This window comes from Aptenodytes patagonicus, chromosome 10 (genome assembly GCF_965638725.1).
Source record: "Aptenodytes patagonicus chromosome 10, bAptPat1.pri.cur, whole genome shotgun sequence".
NCBI classification, from domain to species: Eukaryota; Metazoa; Chordata; class Aves; order Sphenisciformes; family Spheniscidae; genus Aptenodytes; species Aptenodytes patagonicus.
In genome coordinates this window covers 3,928,534-3,948,105 of record NC_134958.1, presented here as the reverse complement: position 1 = coordinate 3,948,105, position 19,572 = coordinate 3,928,534, and the positions used below count along the sequence as shown (strand labels likewise).

Genomic DNA, 19,572 nt, shown 5'->3' with positions numbered 1-19,572 from the left:
AGTCAGAAGGGTGAAATTCCTGGAGTTTGCTTCAAGGTTGTCTGAGCAACTAATGTGTCTCTTAGCCTTGGACAAGGGCAAGACAGAGAGACCGAGACTGTAAATTCCTTTTGTGCATCTAGAATACTAATAAATGTGGGGGTTTTTAATTAAAAAAAATTAAGTCACACCCCAAATTTTCAGTTGGCTCAGCTACTATTTACCTATTAGACTATTTACCACCCAGTGAGCAATAGCACCAGGGCTGGTACAAGAGGAGGGTAGGAACACGTTCCCCAGGGCAGCTCACCACTTAATCTGCCAGGAAGCCTCATCCTAAATTTCTCCCGGTGTGAGCCTTGACTAGGCTTGGCTGCCTTTGCCACTGGTGACTGCAGCTTCAAAAGGGGACGCGCAGACGGTCCGTATCCCATGCAGGATGCGTTCAGCCTCCGAGAGAGGCACCGGTCCCGACCACAACGATGATGCATGAAAGATGCCAACCTCCTACCTTGAATCTGCGTGTCTCTTCTGCTGCGCCGCTGGGCCCAGCTTCTGACACGCCACGCAGGCAGGGAGCCCGCAAGAACCTGCAAGGCTGCGACTCCACCTTGGCCACGCACCACCCGCCGCGCTTCCATTCCCTCATCAAGCAGGCCCTCTAATTACGGCGGGGAGCGACTGCCATCAAATTAGACAACTCTTCTGGGGGCACTGAAGCCTGGGAGGAAGGACCGAGTGCGGGGTTCAGTCAGCACCTGACGTGGCGCGGCACGAGCGGCGCTCGCCGCCCTGGGGCCGTGAGGAGGCGGGCGCGGCCGTTGGCTCTCCCCGTCCCTCCTTAGGCGCGAGGCGCGGCCGTTGGTGGTTCCGCCCCCGCCCGGCGCGAGGCGCACCGGTTGCGCCCGAGCGGCGGGAAGGGACGGGGCGGCGGCGGCATGCTGCCCGCCCTGTGCACCGCGCTGGCGGGGCTGCTGCTCCTGCCGCTGCTGCTGCGCCGCGCCTGGCCCTACTTCTTCCAGGACCTACGCTTCGCCCTCACGATGGCGCGGGTAGGGAGGAGGGCGCGGAGAGCCGGCGCCCGCCGTCCCGCCAGCACCCTCCTGGACGTCTTCGCGCGGCGGGCGCGGCGGACGCCGCACAAGCCGCTGCTGCTCTTCGGCGACGAGGTCTCCACCTACGAGCAGGTGGAGCGGCGGAGCAGCCAGGCGGCGCGGGCGCTGCGCAACGCCGCGGGGCTGCGGGCGGGCGGCTGCCTGGCCCTCTTCATGGGCAACCGGCCCGCCTACGTCTGGGTCTGGCTGGGCTGCGCCAAGCTGGGCTGCGCCGTGGCTTGCCTCAACTCCAACGTCAGGGCCGCGTCCTTGCTGCGCTGCTTCCAGAGCAGCGCGGCCACCGTGCTGCTGGCGGCCCCAGGTGAGGAAAGCACCGGCCCCGGCCGGCGGGGAGCGGGGCCGAGCCGCGGGGCCCTTCTAGGTTGCCCCCCCCCCCCCCCCCCCGCGGTGACGGGGCTCCTCGCCGGGCTCGTCGGGAAGCAGCGCCGCCTTTTCCCCCCTCGGGCCTCGCCCGGGAGGCGCCGGGGGTGGGCTGGGGCGGAGGGACACGTTCCTCCCATCGCGTCCCGTCCTCTAAAGGTGAATTTGGGGATTTGAGAAGTTGCTTCAGACCAGATGAAAGGACGAGGTTTCCAAAGGATTTGCAGTGTGTTCTCATTTTCAGCTCCTGTACAAGATGTGAGCACTGAGCTCCGATACCTTGTTAGCTGTTTGATAAGGGTAACGAAGACCTAGAAATAAAATAGCCCTCAATCATAAACAACAGGATTAATTCACAGTTACGTTCACACAAATGTCCAAATCAGAAATAAACAAGGTAATGCAGAAGAATCCTCTTGCTGCAGCTGGACAGCGACTTAGACGCGTGAAGGTGGTGGCAGTCTACGTAAAAGCTTTTGTCTGGTTTCAGTTCAAAGAAAGAGGCATAAACCCACATAGACAAACCATATTCCTTTTCCGTAGAAAAGAGGCTTCGGCATATGAGTATGCCGAAACATACTCATATGTATTTAAAACATATGAGTATGTTTTAAATGGAGAGCTGCATTCTGTTCCATATAGAGCAAAGACTTTATTTCATGCCTATTTTATGCATATTTGTATGTATGTGCATACATGCAGTATGAATGACTGACCATATGGGAAGTCAAAAGATATTCTTTATCTGCCCAGAGTTAACAACTTTGACATGAATATGTACTCCGTTTCAGCTTAGCTAGTTGAACTCACTTATCTTTTGTATGTAACTGAAGTGTTTTATATGCCCCAAAACTTTAGGAGTTCAAATGAAATTTTCTCCTTTCGTGATAAATTTCTGCCTCACTGAGAATAAATTCTGTGCAATCTTTGAACTTTCAAAATTAATCAGTATTTGGGTTAGTGGCATATGTGGGAAAAGCTATTGTGTAGGATAGGAAATGTATTTTTCCTCCTTCTATAACATACTTGCCTCAAATTTTCTAAAAAAGCCTTCAGCTCTGAGGAAAAAAAAAAGAAAAAAAATTGAGCCTTATTCATAAAAATTTACTACATGCTTGACTCCACTAATGATTGCTGGACATCAGGAGAGGAAAGAAGTCTAGGTCTTTTCTGTTGGACCTTTATTCTCTCTGTCCTTATTAAGTTTCATCCTTTATTATCTTGCTACTCCATGCAGAATATAAATATTGTGTTACCAGAACTTACCACCACATGAGATCCTGTCTGTGTGCTTGCACAGATAAGTTCAGAAATACGCTGAATTCATTAATACAGTTTATATGTCATTAAAGTTACTTATACCTCCAATAAAATAATGAATTTCAAAGTTTATTGGAGGGTTATTTATCTCAGTGAAAGTTTATTGGGGGTTATTTATCTCTAAGGTGCCACCTCATTAGATACTTGCATAAAAGGCCTTATTTTATCTCCGTCATGCCTGATAGTGTCTAAGGAGCAGAACTCTCCTCCCACCCAGCTTTATTCTTTGTGCAGTCCAGCATCTGTGCAATGCTGGAGAGCGTAGGTGGAACAAAGGAAGACAGGCCAGGCTGCGCTAATATTTTTGAGATTTCCTTACCTGTTCACTAAAAGAAGCCTTCATTAGCTTTTCATGAGTAGCTCAGTGGCTAAAGGGCACCCACGGTAATCCCAGGATGTTTTTTGGACCAAAGTTACAGCAGAGGTACAGAATTGTTTGATGGGGAATTCCAGAGCCTGCCAGGCTTGAGAAGGTAATGCTTTTATTAAAGTTACTGCTTTTGTGCAGCTGAGAAAAACTTCTGAAGTGGATCTTGGCTTTATCTAGTCAATTAGTGTGGAGATATAATTTCCATAACATTTAGTTTTCAGTATTAAATTGCCTCAGAGATTTGTTGATTTAATAATATTTAATTTATTCTTTGCTTTGAAATAAAATAGAAGTGGTAAAAAATAAATTACATGTTATGGCAAATTTTCTATTACGATGTTTCAGTGAAATTGGTGTTGAGGATCATTTTAAATTCTGTGGATTATCTATTCAAGTAAAAGTGCCTGTGAGTTGGAAGGCTTTTAGTCTGGATTCCTAAAGAAACAAGGTATATAAAATTGCATCAGCTCTCTGGTCACCTTCACTTGAACCCATTATCCAATTATGCAGCTTCTTAAGGGAATAAAAGTGTCAGGGATGACTGTATCTTTCCAACTTGGTGGAAACTGGCGGTGAGTAGAGGAGAGAGACCTGCATTACTGCTTCAATAAGAGAAAGGCAGGCAGGACTTGATCATGCAGGGAGTTAGCCTACTCATTGCACATAACTGAAATCATGCTTTCTTGTTGGTTGGAGATACCAGAAGGAATATGAGGAGAACTGGGGTTAATCAAGACACGTGTAGGAGACGGTTGTGTTCTGCCTCTCCCTATGCCTATCTAGGAGTCCAGGCTTCAGTAGTACCACTACTTACTAAGTCACTCTTCATTCTGCTTTTCAGTGTTTCTTCCAGTTGTGTTGGGACTTGAGAAAGATGAGTTTCATCGTTATGCACCAAACATAGTGGTGATTTAAGCAGCACCTAACCTTGTGTGGGCACTTGCCAGGTGAGGCATTTCCCCACGGTGGAGAGGGAAGGTAGCAACGAGCTAGTGATGCCAGGGGTATGCTCCCGCAGGGTCTGCGGGCAAGAGGAGGTGTGCTTGGATTGCTCCTCTGCAATTCTGTTCCTGCTGCAGAAAATTAGATCAAATCAAATCACTCCCAGTTCTGCGGGGAGACACTGTTCCTCTTCAGTCCTTTTTGCTGGATTCTGAAGTGACTTGAGCATTTCTCTCTCCAACAGCAGCTAAACATGAAAGCTGCTGAGCCAAAGTTGATGCGCTGATAGTATAGTTCACAGAACAATACAGAATTTTCTTATAATACTTTTTTCTCTCCTCTTTAAGAATTGAAGGAAGCTGTTGAAGAAATACTGCCATTCTTGAAGAAAGAAAATGTTAAAGTTTATTACTTAAGCAAGACATCTGCTACAGAAGGGGCTGAGAGCTTTCTTGATAAAGTAGATGCTGCTTCAGATGAGCCTACTCCGTTGTCCTGGAGATCAGATATAACCTTTAAAACTCCTGCCATGTACATTTACACTTCTGGTACTACAGGTAATATAAATTCACAAAAACTCTATATGGAAGGCCACACATTGCTCCCAACATTGTGATTTTATAGTAAGGAAAGAGAATCTGTTACTTCACGTTAATTCTTACTCTCATTCATTCCCCCTCAGGAAACTGAAGATTTTATACCTGTATCTAAAACCAAAAAGCACGTAGAATACAGGCTGACTTTAAGCACTAAATCTGGGGGGAGGGACTGAAGTAAAAGCCAGTTAAACATACAAGTTTTATGCCAGTAAGGTCACTAGACATCTGCTGTCTCTTATCCCTGGAGACACTGCGGGCCTAGGTATGTGTCTTGGCACCCACCTTACACTCAGTATCTTTGGATCATGAACTCTAAATGCTGGCCAGTAAGGTTTTGGGTGTCAGAATACCAAAAATAGCGAGGGCAGCACAAAATACAGCTAGTCATAGCCACCCTGCAAAACTGCAGGTGGTATAGGAGCTGCAACCTGTCCTACATAAAGGCATCTAGCGTTAAGAGCACTTAGCCACAGCAGAAACTGGGTGACAAGGATGAAGATGAAGACAATGCCTGAAGGCGCTCAAACTTACAGCTTCATTAGGAAGAGCAGGGTATGCCTCCACACTAGCTCAGTCTTTGAGCCTCTTAGGGCAGGAACTCCCCTGGTAGGGAGGAAGTACAAATCTGAATCCTATTTGGGCTGCAGAAGACAAATAACTCGGGTGTCCTTCATCCTTCTTAAGGGCTCTAACATCCCTGTTCTTACAGAATAGGCAAGCACTACCGTCATTTTGCCTTCTAGCATCTGTTTCAGCAAGTAATCAGTTCAACTGTATCTGATGGGAAACCAAGAAGAGATTTTGTAGTATGAATTCCAGTTTCGCCTAGAGCGATTCAGAGCTGCAAGGAGATACCTAATTCCAGGAGACATGCAAGATCTGAGATTAACCTCTGTTTTAGCATTTCCATTCCCTTTGCTCAGCATGCTCCAAATCCCACTTCCTCGTTCTCTAGGTACTTGTTATTCCTGGGTACAATAGTATTGGGAATTTGGGCACTTAATGGGGGGTAATCACCTAAAAGTTACATGTGGGAAGATATATCCTCACTAAGACTAAACGCCAGTGTGTTGCGTAGACACAAGCTGCGTACCTCCCTGAACTCTGGAATTGCCGCTTGCGTCAGTGAATGAGAGAAAATCTTTTCTTAAGCCCTTGTGAAACCGACTGGTCTTACTATGTTTATTGTTCAAATGAAGTTACACACCTTTCTACGTGACTTTAAACAGGTCTTCCCAAAGCTGCAGTGATTAACCACGAACGCATAATGCTAGCTTGTGGTTTGTTTGATGCTGGCAATGTTACCTCGGAAGATATTGTGTATACTGCTCTGCCACTCTATCATAGCTCTGCCCTCCTCGTTGGAGTCCATGGATGTATCATGAAAGGTACCGTGCACTTGACTAGGATGAATGAACATGTTACTGTGCAGAGTTCATGCACAGATATGATCACGAATAGAGTAAGCCTTTCCCTAGCTACCACACTTTGAGATGAAATACTTGGTTATACATGTCTCTGTTACCAGAAATTCCGTAAGTCAAGAGACATTCTCGTTTCTCTGTTGCCTTCGTATGACTCGCACAGATCTTCACCCTATACAAATTTTATTTCATCACCTGGACAAACAGGATATATCCTATCTTACATGACAGCTCTTTGCACAGTTTCAGGGTAGATTAGTACAGAGTTTCATCCACAATAATAGCCTTTAACTTCTGATGAATAGAAATAGAAAGTAAACCAATTATTCAGCATGGATTGTATTTCAATACGTTTTAGGAAGAATACTTCCAAAAGCTATATAACCCTAATTCTACAAGTTTTCTACAATGTTGTGCTAAGAAATTCTGTACGGTCTTATGATACAATAAGAATTGTTCCTTCTGTTATTTGTTTTACTTCTTTCTACACAGGTGCAACTATTGTTTTGCGTGCCAGATTTTCAGCAAGCCAGTTCTGGGATGATTGCAGAAAATATAACGTAACAGTGATACAGTATATTGGGGAAGTGCTTCGGTATCTATGCAGTGTGCCACGGGTAACATTAACTGCCTTTCTTTTTTGGCTAATTAAATTACTGGGAATATTTGTTATATTATGCTTAAAATCTAATCATAAGGGGAGGGGGGGAAAAAAGCCCAACGAAAACCTTCCCTAATGAGGTCTGTAATCTCATTGCATACTAACGTGGAACTTTTTTCAAGGAAAAAAAAAAAAAGGAGCTTTTGGCTTGAATTAATCATTCTGTTGAATAGTGGAACAATGACAATCCATTAATTGACATTCTGTTAAAAGGGATAGAGAAAACACTTACTTTATACGAGCACTCCAGCTGCAAACCAAAAATGAGGGGTTCTCTAGGAACCAGTGGACCTGTGTTTTGGGCAATGTGAGTTTTGGGGTTTTTGTAGCTAAGATGTCCTAACCCAAGATAGTCAGGTGATCCCCAGGTGAAAGTGTTAAGGTGATTATTTAAAGAGTGCCCCCTCTGAAGAAGCACTTAACATACTGTCTTCATAGGGTACCTATTCTTAGGCGCTTTCCTGCTGAGATCCCTGCAATCGTATTAGTTAATCCTTAATTTCAAAAATGTGTTTGCATGAAATGACTTTCACAGAGGTAGGCCTAGTGAGCTGCAGTTAGAATTTAGTAAGAACAAAGGTGGTATCAATCAGTCTTCCTAGCACCATTTGATAACCGTAAGCCAGAACAGAGAATCAGGTCCGCAGTTTCTTAGTAATTTATGTGTGTGCGCGCAAAATATCAAATACACAGAGGTTTCATTCTGATGTCAGTTACAGAGATATGAAATAACTTCACTGGAAATCAGTAGGATTCCTCAGGAATTAGGTATCTAAGCAAGATTCTGCTATGCTTTGTATTACTTTATTCATGAGTTGTTAGCCCAAGATCAGCAGTTAATAAAATAAGGTTTTATAATAATCGGAAGACTTGGCCTCTGGATTAGGCCACTAGTTTTAATCAAAAAGTGTGGGTGGAGGAGATTTAAACAGAGTTAAAGAAACTGGGCACTTGAAACATACAGTTAAGGGTGGTGATAAGTTACATGTCAGTCCTGCAGTTCATGGAAAATCCCAATTAGCAAAGTACTCGTAATTAGCCAATACTCAACTGGTATAAATAAAATAGGGGGAAAAGTGAAAAACTAGATTATTTCCTTTCATACAGAATGTTTTTTAGGAAAATAAGCTTAAAGAATGAGCTAATATACTCATTTTTGGTAGAGTTGTGTTTCTTCATAGCATGCATGCACGCGCAAATATAACTGAGTCACAGGGCATACTCTGTAAATTCCTGAATTCAACCAGTATTTCAAAGATGTGTACAGTTGCCAGCCAAGTATAAATTAGTTCCCAAATGGGGTGAGTTTGGTAATGCTAGCCACACAGAGACATTTAGCTTAACCATTAAAGTGACCTGTTAGTAAGAAATAACATGAATGGCTGAATCTGAAGCCCACTGAATGATGCAGCTGAGTAGTATTTGAGGCTGTCTTACAGATTACAGGCTGCTTATCTACAACGGCCAGATTTTAAGACAGAGACAGGTAGCTTAGCTTTCGTTATTTAATATAAGGCTTTTTGTTTACGCAGTACATAGAATTCAACACGAGTAGAGAAAACACCTTTACATAAGCAAGGTTTATAAGCTTAATATCTGATGCCATGTACCCATATGCGTGCTACTTTGAGTGCACAAGTCTCCCAGAAGGACGGGATTAACATTTTCAGAATGCAGGAACTTGACAGAATGGATATTATTACTTAAACTGTTGTGGTGCCAAGAGACCTTGGCCTGCTAGTGCAGATCTAACGGAGAGACAGTCTTTTCCATGAGGAACTGGCAGTATAAGCAAGATCCACACTGATGTAGGGTGTCATCTGTCTTAACTAATGCCGTTTCACTGTTGAACTTCCTTATTGTGCTAGTAATTTTTATCTATGCTATCATTTCTTTCCTTTTCATATCCACAGAAGAAAAAAACTCAATGTGTGTCAGTTTTCTGTCTGATTGTATTTCCAGCTAACTTATGTAGTCATTTCAGAACAAATGAACAGTCCAAGTGTTATAGAAATCACCATAAGGGTGAATCATTAAGTCCGTCCTTCCTCCTTTCATTAACTGTGACTAATTAATGGCTAAATAACAAATTTTCTTTATCTGCCTAAGCAAACGGGAAAGAAAGATTGAAAATACAGACTTAAGAACAACAAAAGATGAGGGACAATGTGGATCCAAGCAGCATCCTGTCCCCAGTGAATCATTTCAAAATAAAATGTTTAAGCTCAGATGTATAAATGCCCAATCAACCGGAGTCTCTCTCATGAGAGACTAAGATATTGTGTACGGTGTTGTAGAGCATCATCTACAACACACAAAGATTTTATAAAAAGTGAACAGCAAGTCATTTAGACACTATGCAGAATTTCAGCAGATTTCATTGTTCTAATTTAAGCTTGGTTCTGTGCTAACACGTTAATGGCAGATCTCTCAATATCACAGCAAGGACTATATATTAATGTATTTGTTCTTTAGATTAAATTTAAACATCCGTTTCTAGACTATTCTGCAGAAAAGCAGTAATAATCCAGAAGTGATATGACTGAAGTCCAAATTAAAATGAAAGTTTTACAGTACTTAAAAATTGTAGCCACTTTATTGTGGCATTTTTTTGTCTTTTCTGGGAATATGACACTATAAGACCAATCCATGTTTGTCTTAATGGCCAGATTTCTCTCTTGAATTGCTCCTTGAAAGAGAATTTTGCAATTCCAGTGTTCCGTGTTCATCTTCTGCTTCGACCATCTACTGCATTGCCCGCTGCACTGTATTTCCTGAAAAACATAGAGCCAACGTACTTACTCTGCACAAATACATATTCCAGTCTGTTGCTGATAGAATAGTCTTACTCTTTCAACAAAGTATTCCAAGTTAAGAAGCCAATATATATTTAAAAAGACTCTTTGTGCCTTAAAATACTATTAAATTATGTAATACAAGAAACAGTTGGAGAAGGCGGCAGGAAGTGGGACAAAAGAGTCTTTCCATATTTTGCTAAAATTCTCTCAGGCTATTGTTACTCATTAGCACATTAGATACGTTTATGAATTACAAGTGTCTGACCCAGTTCAGTACTTCCTATTGTTGAGGATAAATATAAACATCTAAGAGAAGGCATAAATGGACTGCCATCCTCACTATGTCTTTATCACTTTATTGTGTAAACAGAAAGAGTTAATAGCACTATTAAAAGTGATATGAAGTGTGGTAATAGAATTTTTAGCAGGCCCAATCCTGCACTTAGAATGGCAGAAGGGATTTCCTTTCCACCCAAACACCATTTTAAATCCTGCAAATATTTTGCTGAATTCAGGGTAAATTACACTCTTCTGCAGATAGTCACCACAAGGCTTACAAACAAAATAGTTTAACATGGTGCCTGAGTTTCATTCTGGCTTTCTACCTGGAATTATTTGTTCCTGTCTTCATCCAAATCAAGTTAACTACTAACTACAGTTAGATATATAGCCTAACTTGCTCAGTAATTTCCTTTTCCGCGTCAAAATCATGAACTTAACTGTATATAAATTAACATAAAATGTTTGCACACATTCTGCTTCAGAATATGCTCAATACTTTTAGTCTAAAGTTTCCTTCAGAGTTTTCCAGAAGTACAAATTCTGCTTTCGCTCAGCAGAAGTGTGAAGTCATGACTGTTTCTTCTTTCTAGAGAAACAACGATCAGGATCACAAAGTCAGACTTGCCATCGGAAATGGAATAAGGGCTGATGTTTGGAGGGAATTTATCCGAAGATTTGGAAATATTAGTATTTTGGAGTTTTACGCATCGACTGAAGGAAACATTTCTTTTGTTAATTACACTGGAAAAATTGGTGCAGTGGGAAGAGTAAACTGCCTGCAGAAGGTAAGAATAACAACAAAACCTGGCGTTTTGTCCTTGGTGAAGTTTGGTGTATTGCCAAGGGCATATACCAGGCCACTTGTGTGAAAAGTTGGGAAGAACCCAAGGCTCAGTTACGAATTTGTTTAGGGAGAAGATTCTCCCCAGGTGCAGTCTGTAGCTGCCCATGCTAGATATCCAGATATCTCTTGCTAGTTCAGGCAAAAGAACATTTAGACTCAACACATCTGGTTGAAATGTGATGCATTTGGCTCCCGTTAAATAGAAAGCTGACTATGTAGTATAATTCTGAAAATATTTTTCAAAGATTGAATATTCATGTGTGTATACATTTTGCAAATTTTCACTAGAAAATCTTACGCTATGAACTGATTAAATATGACGTAGAGAAAGATGAACCAGTCCGAGATGAAAATGGATACTGCATAAGAGTTCCCAAAGGTAAAAACTTAACTCCTTTAAAAAATTTCAGAAAGGTATTTACTTTTTAAAATTACATCTCTTTGCATCACTTCTATCTGGAAAGATGCTAAGAATTGCCATTGAGTAAGCCAGGGTTTTAAATACAAGTTAGAAAATACGTAACAAATCACATACTATTGCAATACAGCTTAACAGAAAGGTAAAGTACAGTGGGGAATGCAGCATCTGCATACTTAGATTTTAATAACTTGTCTAGTTTTAATAATGGACACGCTAACATTTTTGAGTACAGATCTTGACTTTCAGCAGGAGCTATTTAATTCTTCTCAGACTTTGTACTTAACATGCCACTAAAGAAACATTTGCAAAATAGAAAGTAGTTCTCTTTTCCAGCAGTGGCTGAAGCTTTTTGCCATTGGCAATAGAGAAAGCACACATGAAAATACTTTTTTTTTTAATAATATATCTTAATACCAGTTTTCGTAGGAGGGGTTTATATATTGGCACAGGCAAACCTGTGTTTAAACCAGATTCTTGTGATACTTTTTGATTTTGTTGCATTCTGTTACACGTGTAGTCATTACTGCGAGTGAGGACAGAAATGCTCATCTTCTCTGTGCGTAAGGGAACAGGTGGACAGGTTACCCCCCGTGTTAAATTCTCATTGCTGAGGAATATACCAGTTACGTTAAGAGTGTCTGCCCCATAGGCGTACTCTCCTATGCCAGCTCGCCCTACGCAGTCTCTTGAGTTGGGATGAGGAGGGATGTGCACACATATATTCCATATTTATATAAATGCACCCAATGTTTAAGTTGCTGAACTGCAGAGACGTGGAAAATATCTGCAGTGTAAGAGAGAAACCCATGAGCAAATGTAGAATCCCAGGCTTGATGGGAACAGACTGTAGTTTATTTTGTTTAGAGAGAAAATTCGCTCCGGTGTGTAACATCCACGCAAAGCTCTATATAAGGTGGGGTTGAGTTTCAATTTACATAAACATATAGGTGTTCCTGCTCCCTTCATAAACTATTCCCACTCTAGCACATGAAAGACTAAAGAACATACTAACGAGCCTTTTGGTCTATTTTGCATTCAAAGTAAGCGAGATGAACCCCAATATTTGGTTCCTAAATCCAACTGAATCTTTTGGTTGAGGGGTAAGGCTGCCCCACGCCAACTGAGTTATGTGGAAGTAGCCCGTACCGATGGTCACCTTCTAAAGATGATGCCATGTGTGAGTTTCCTTTGTAGACACAGCTCCTGTTGAGTCAGGTGTTTCAAACTGAGGTTTATGAGGCTGTCTAGAGAAACTGGGCAACTGTTTTCCGCTTACCAGACAAGACCTCAGATTCTGTTCCGCTGCATTAATACAAGCAGGTGATAAATTGTATTACCTACGGGCATTTTTGAGGGCTAGTGAATTGAGAGGACAAGGTGAAACTCAATCTGTACCTCCACAACTGATTTTAAAAGATTGTGATTATGACAAAATTCTCAAATAACTCTGTAACATCTGCAAACTTCACTGATGTAACGAAAATCAGTTATTTTTTGGCAATTTACGCTGTGCTTTTTAAACAAATGTTTTTCCTCTTCATAGGTAAACCTGGACTACTGATCTGCAAAATCACCCAATATGCACCATTTAGTGGCTATGCAGGAGCAAAACAGCAAACAGAGAAGAAACAATTAAGAGATGTCTTCCAAAAAGGGGATTTATATTTTAATAGCGGTGATCTTTTAGTGATCGACAATGATAACTTCATTTATTTCCATGATCGAACTGGAGACACATTCCGGTTAGTTTATTTATTTAAATGCTTGCCATGAGAAAATTCTGACTCATTCTCAGGTTTGAATTCATATCCAGTATTTCCTACTGACTGACGAAGAGGAATTTCTCTGACTTCAATCAGAAAAAGAGAGGACTCCAAGTCACCTTCCCGGTTGTATTTTATCGCGTTCACAGTTACACACAGAGCCTACAAGAGGTTCAGTTCAGGGTGATGAATGAATGCTATTTTGAACCGTCAGAAACCAGTCACATTCATAGAGCAAAACCATTGTGGTTTCACATTCACTACACTTTTAAAACTCAGAAAGCATAAAGCCTGGGATGGAATCTATGGGAAGTAATATTTTGGGGTTTTGTTTGTTTAGGGCCCTTTTAAGCATGATTAAACTGAGTGCGTTAAATTCTTCTGAGATTTTAGTAATCTAGAATGCGTTGTTGAACTTTGCGGCATGTTTTTCTCTACTTTTGATACCAAGTTCCTTGCTGTAGTGCAAAAGTGCTTTCTGATCTCAAGCTCAGTGCTCAGCCCGTTGTAAAGTCAGACGTTAAAACGCTGGAGATCATGAGATGTAATACACATAGAAATCATGACCATTGACTGCGTATTTTCCAGGTGGAAAGGGGAAAACGTTTCTACAACGGAAGTTGCAGATGTTTTAGGACTGATTGACTGCGTTCAAGAAGTTATTGTATATGGAGTATCTGTTCCAGGTATGAGTGAAGTACTTGAAGTATTTCAACAAAAGAATTTTTTAATACCTTAACAAAGTATCAATATACTGGACTGCAGAGTATAGGTAGCCCTACTTCAGCTTATTTTTCGTAAGCTACATTTGATACATTCCATCATTGGAATATGCAATATTAATTAGCTAAAAAAAAACATAGCCAAAGCTTATATTAACGTAGTATGACAAGAATACTAACAGGAGAATGGAGGAACATTTGCAGTTAAGCAACTGGATATAAACATTGTGTCTTTTACAGGAATATAGCTCAGCAATTACTGTAGAGTGGGACAAACAAAATAGACTTGAACTTCTAGAAGAACAAGAACGTCACTTGAGAAATTGATTCCTCCCTTTTTCACCTTTCTTTAACAATCTGAAGGAATGCAAGAAGTTCTGACACGTTTACTGCCTTTTTTCTGCTCCTCAAAAATCTGTGAAATCTTTGAACTTTTATGAACTCTTTAAGCGCTTATGGCAGCTTTTTTTTTTTCCTTTTTTTTTTTTTAAATTTGAGAGGCACTGCTGCTAAAGGCAGATTCCCAGAGGTACTGGAAGACAAAAGAGGGATCAGAGAGCTTTACTCTACTTTCTTGTCCTGTATTTTGGAGGTACCTCTCTGTCCACGTTTCTCACTTACCCACGATCCGCAGGACTCCCATCTAGCTCCTCACTGCATTTGGGTTGTGATGGACAGTTAAAATGGAACCATTCTTACAGTGTAATGTAGGGATCTGAAATCAAACAAACAAGGTTAGATTTGGTTGAAATCCCTAGTTATGCTTGCGCAAGTGGTTTGGACTAGGTGACATAATACATTGCATGCCCTTAGAGTAGTCTGAGGAGGAGGAGGAATTTTGGAGCCCCTATTAACTAAGTTAACAGATATATTAACAGGTACAACAGATATATATATTAATTAGGTTAACAGGTATCACTTTTCCAGAAAGGCTTCCAGACTACGGTATATCGTAACATGGGTCACATCAGTGACAATTTAGTATTTTGGAATTGAAAGGCATGTTAGAGACGCTGCTCTTCCTACATCCACCACTTCCTTCCACCATTCAACACGTGAGAGATTCTGGTAACGTTATGATCCACTCACTATTTCCTCTGCTAAGAGTGGAAGACATGAGACTAGAAATGCCCAGTGTTTGAGGCTAGAATAACAAGGCTGTTTGTAAACCAAAATGGTCTATCAGAATAGGGAATTTAATTCAAATAAATAAACTTTTTACTAATCATGTATGTCTCTGCTACACCTATTAATCTAAAATTAAAGCCTCTCTCTTTAAATCACTGTTTTCAGTTGCTTTGTGGTAGGGATAAACACACAGCTGCCCTAGGAGACATTTAAAAGGAAAGGTAACAATATAAACAGTCTAGAGTTCTTTATGTATTTCTTAGATTGCACTCTAGGAGATGAGGAAGAGATACTCTTATTCTCAGTGCTTTTGTAAAACCACATAGAAGAGGTGTTAATACCTAATTGTAGATCAACTTTATGGGAAAAAAAAATATTGTTCAAACCAGTTCTTGCCTTACATTTGTGTAAGAACTGGGTGGATTGTGTATTTTTTTTTTCTGTTTTACATGGCACAGAAATATTTGTACTTTAATAATGCAGCTGGGGGCGATAGTATACGTCACCTGAGAACTCATGAATTCAACACTCCAGATTTTGAATGAACAAATTGGAATGCCAGGTGTCGTCAGTACATGGTGTTAAAGACAAACAGAAACAAGACTCAAACTAAAGAACAATCTTAAATTATCATATGCTTGTGCTCTGCTTTTCTTTAAGCATTAGATGTTACTTTCCATTTTCACGTCCTCCTGTACACAGGTCTGTGAAAGCATTCATATGGTCCTGATGTAAAACTTCCTATAAGAGTATTACCTATTTCTTCTTGCATTACCTGTAATCCCAGAAAACAGAAGGAACACCAAAAGGTTTGTGTTTAAATGGTGTCCCATCCCTCAGCCACCAAAAGGGGAGGGAAGAAGCCCTCTCAGTATGTAAATCAAGTAAAAAAAATCTCAAGTACTTGGATTTTTGCAGCACTTAATTAATCATTCATATGGTAATAAACAATGGTAAACTTGGGTCTTACTCCTTTCTGTCCTCTTTCTGCATGGATGAGCTTGTCAGCACAACAAGTACAAGCAGATTTACCATGATTTATTGTAAAGTAAATTAACCCACACAGTTAAACGCTGCTGCAGGCAGACTTCTGCCTCAGAGTACTGAGACCCGAGTTTCCAAAGTCTTTCCAAAGACTTTCAAAAGGATGATGATTTTCAGAATGTCTGCCATCTATAATTCTGATGCTAGGCTCTCAAAGGAGTTTGGCATCTAGCATGCTGAAGCCCTAAGAACATCTAATCACTTAGATGTCTAAAGGAAAATATGTTAGTATGTTTTTCTAAAGCGGCTGAGAAAGAAGGGTTCGCTTGTTGCGGGGGGAGAGATTAGCCTGAAGTTCAAAGTGAGATATGAACTACAGTTATTTGCTGTCATTATTCCTTCAGGTTATGAAGGCAGAACAGGAATGGCATGTATTCGACTAAAGGAAAACTGTGAATTTAATGGAGAAAGTACTTACAGACACGTTAACACTCACCTTCCAAACTACGCAAGACCTCGCTTTATAAGGATTAAGGTAAAGCAGTGTTCCTAAGCAGCTTTTGTGTGTCTATCTGGATTGTGTTTTCTCTCTTTTCTATGAGGACTATGGACTTCCTAGTTAGGCTAGCAATTTTCAAAAAGGCTTCTTTTGTCTCGCACTTGCTCTTGTCATTTACCAATGTGAAAGTAGAACTGCACCCAGATGTTTCAGTTCAGCCTGAAAAAAACCAAGTTGCATGAGTAGCTACAGGATACCTGGCACGTTTTAACGTATAAAATCAGGAAGATCTCTTAGTGGAAAATACATTTCCTGGTGGATTCCTTCAGCACAGTAACACAGCTGTGTTCTCAGTTTAGTGCAGCTCCGTCTACAGACTGTTCTGTGCCAAACAAAGATCCCCACACAAATAAAAGCTTGCAAGAGGGCTGTCTTTTGCAAGAGGCCTTCGATTTTTATCCTACCAGTGAATAAATAGCCAAATTCTAAACTGAAATTTGACTTGAATAAGGAAAATGTTGCAAGAATGTCGCTCTCGCCGTACCTCTCAAGTTATTTATTTAAAATTGCTCCTTTGAGAAAGGTTGCGTATTCACTGAGATGATTCAAGAGGACTAACACAGAGATACTAACATGTCTAATTATTTAATCAATCTTTAAACTTTTGAGTTAGACAAACAAAACAGTTGACCAGTCAAGGTAGCGGTTGGTCTTGCCATCCCACGTAAAATACAGGGAGTCTTGCCTAGTCTCCAACTGCCGTTTTCTTTGCTCTTCTTTTCTGAGAAAAATGCTGCTGGTTTTTGATCCGAGAACATAATTAAATAAATTTTGGGATAAACCCCTTGATTCTCTCTGACTAAAAGCTGAAAACGAGTCTTTTCCCGCCTCATTTAAATGGAATAGGAAGGTAAGCCTTTCAGTAACATTTCTGTGGCCCCAGCACTTCTTACGTTCAGAGTAATTACTGGCCCATGTATTCCACAGTCCAGTTGTTACCTGATGAATGCAGGTAGTTTAGACCTCTCTTAGTAAGGCTCCAACTTCTGTGCGGTATGGGTTTTCTTTAAATACGATTCCCTTTGAATTTAGGAAATCTAGTCCAATTCCCACAATTACATGCTGACATTGATAAGTAGAGATGTAATTTTGTTTTGTAGAGTGCCATTGAACTTACAGCAACTTTTAAGTACCGTAAAGTACAACTAGTGGAGGAGGGTTTCAATCCAGCAGTCATCAAAGATCGCCTATATTTCCTGGATGACAAAGAAAACCTGTATGTACAAATGACCCAGGACATTTATAACTCAGTAAAAAAACATGACTTCAAATTGTGAACACGTAAAAAAAAATCTGTTTTATAATATTTAGTTTTTAAAGCATCTGTTACTCTAACCTTGCCAGGAAATCCTATTTATTAATATTAGCAAATATCAGTATCTGAAATAAATTGTGAATGTGAGATTGTTTTAATAAAGCAGAACTTCTCCAACTTGACTTGTGTCTTGGCCTGGCTTCTCCTCTCCTTCATACTTTGAATCTTACCTACCTTCTTACTGTGCATGGATGTATTATTAATGCTGTGAATGTTAATATTGTGCACCTAAGCAGGTGAAAGTGGGTACAATATAAGACATCTTTATGCAAATTCATTTCTATTCATTTTAAAGGGCGATCCACTGCATTAGTAAAAATTGCATCCCTCAGTCAAAACACAAAACTCATTAAAAAGACCATTAATGAAGCTTACAGTTGTTTCAAATTAACTGATCAAAAAAAGTCTGTGTTAGATGCTTACATTAACTTTTATCCATTGCAGCAGAGATGCCCCCCTATTTTTTATGCACCGAATAACACATACACAGAATGAGAACAATTTATAAGAACTAAAACGTATCTTCCTTCGGGTGCAAATAGAGTAATGGCCGGCCAGATACTTCATAATAAAGCGTGGCTTAGACTTCCCTAGGATTTAAAAAAAGGCAAAAAATATTACAGAATGGAATAAAATGAATCTGTTCTTGCTAGAAAGGGCTAGCAGGCCAAATTTTACTGCTCCTTGTAACACATGCCTCAATACACCCCAGTGTGAGTTTAGCTGATGTTGTCTGAAGGTATGGAAATTGTTCTGATTAACCAGACTCATTGTTTATAGAACTCGAGAATAGTTGTTCTGGGTCAGGCTGAAGATCCATCCGGCCGAGTACGCTGCCTTCAAGATGGGGCGAGTGTAGATGTCTGGAAACAACTGTGAAGGCGGCAGCAAGCATCTCGCAGTGCTTTCCCAGAATAATCTCCTAGCAATCATCATGCTTCCTGACTCAACAGTAGTATCTCTGAATTTAAAGCTGCCCTCAATAGATTTTTCTTCCCCCAATTTTATTAATTATTCTTTAAAAAAATATGTAAAGTCATTGGCCTCTTGTAGCAGTAAGTTTGTTCGCTGCATAGAGACCCTTTCTTCTGTAATGCCCCTTAGTTCTTCTGATACGAGAGAGGGTGAAATACCATTCCTACTCTCTTTCCTCACGCACTTGCGTTTTACAGACCTTAGGTGATGCTGGGAAAGGCCACAGGTGCTTAGCGAGGGCAACTGCTCTTGCAGCATGGTTGCATAAAGCCTCCTGTGCACTGTAACTCGCTAACACAGATGGGATGGCAGGGCTGCTGTATGTTTAAACTCGGGGAGTTTTAAAATTGCCCTAATACAGCAAAACCTCTTAGAGAGGTGTCAGGGTTTAACCCCAGCCGGCAACTAAGCACCACAGAGCCGCTCGCTTACCCCCCAACCACCCTGGTGGGATGGGCGACAGAATCGGAAGAGTAATAGTGAGAAAACTCGTGGGTTGAGATAAAGACAGTTTAATAGCAGTAAAGCAAAAGCTGCACACGCAAGCAAAGCAAAACAAGGAATTCCTTCACTCCTTCCCATGGGCAGGCAGGTGTTCAGCCATCCCCAGGACAGCAGGGCTCCATCACGCCTAACGGTGACTTGGGAAGACAAACGCCATCACTCTGAACGTCCCCCCTTTTCTCCTTCTTCCCCCAGCTTTCTATGCTGAGCATGACGTCATATGGTGTGGGATATCCCTTGGGTCAGTTGGGGTCAGCTGTCCCGGCCGTGTCCCCTCCCAAATTCTTGCCCCCCCCCCCCCCCCCCGCCCCCCCCCCAGCCTCCTCGCTGGTGGGGTGGGGTGAGAGGCAGAAAAGGCCTTGACTCTGTGTCAGCACTGCTCAGCAATAACGGAAACATCCCTGGGTTATCAACACCGTTTCCAGCACAAATCCAAAACACAGCCCTGTACCAGCTACTGTGAAGAAAATTAACTCCATCCCAGCCAAAACCGGCACAAGAGGTTAC

General features: G+C 41.2%; 1 protein-coding gene across 1 annotated transcript; it reads left to right on the top strand.

Annotated features, from left to right (window-relative positions):
* The first annotated feature begins 917 nt into the window (after positions 1-917).
* Positions 918-17,701, top strand: SLC27A2 (solute carrier family 27 member 2). The gene is made up of 10 exons (XM_076347855.1): positions 918-1,395; positions 4,434-4,643; positions 5,915-6,073; positions 6,602-6,726; positions 10,441-10,635; positions 10,983-11,073; positions 12,659-12,857; positions 13,467-13,564; positions 16,117-16,247; positions 17,372-17,701. The coding sequence occupies exons 1-10, from the start codon at positions 918-920 to the stop codon at positions 17,546-17,548; spliced, it is 1,863 nt and encodes a 620-aa protein (XP_076203970.1). The 3' UTR covers positions 17,549-17,701.
* Positions 17,702-19,572: the final 1,871 nt, after the last annotated feature.

Bases quoted from the DNA above. Each gene is read 5' to 3' on its own strand.
- SLC27A2 (XM_076347855.1), top strand. From the start codon at position 918: ATGCTGCCCGCCCTGTGCACCGCGCTGGCGGGGCTGCTGCTCCTGCCG. The intron at 13,565-16,116 runs GTATGAGTGAAG...TTATTCCTTCAG, and splicing joins ATATGGAGTATCTGTTCCAG to GTTATGAAGGCAGAACAGGA. The intron at 16,248-17,371 runs GTAAAGCAGTGT...TTTGTTTTGTAG, and splicing joins CTCGCTTTATAAGGATTAAG to AGTGCCATTGAACTTACAGC.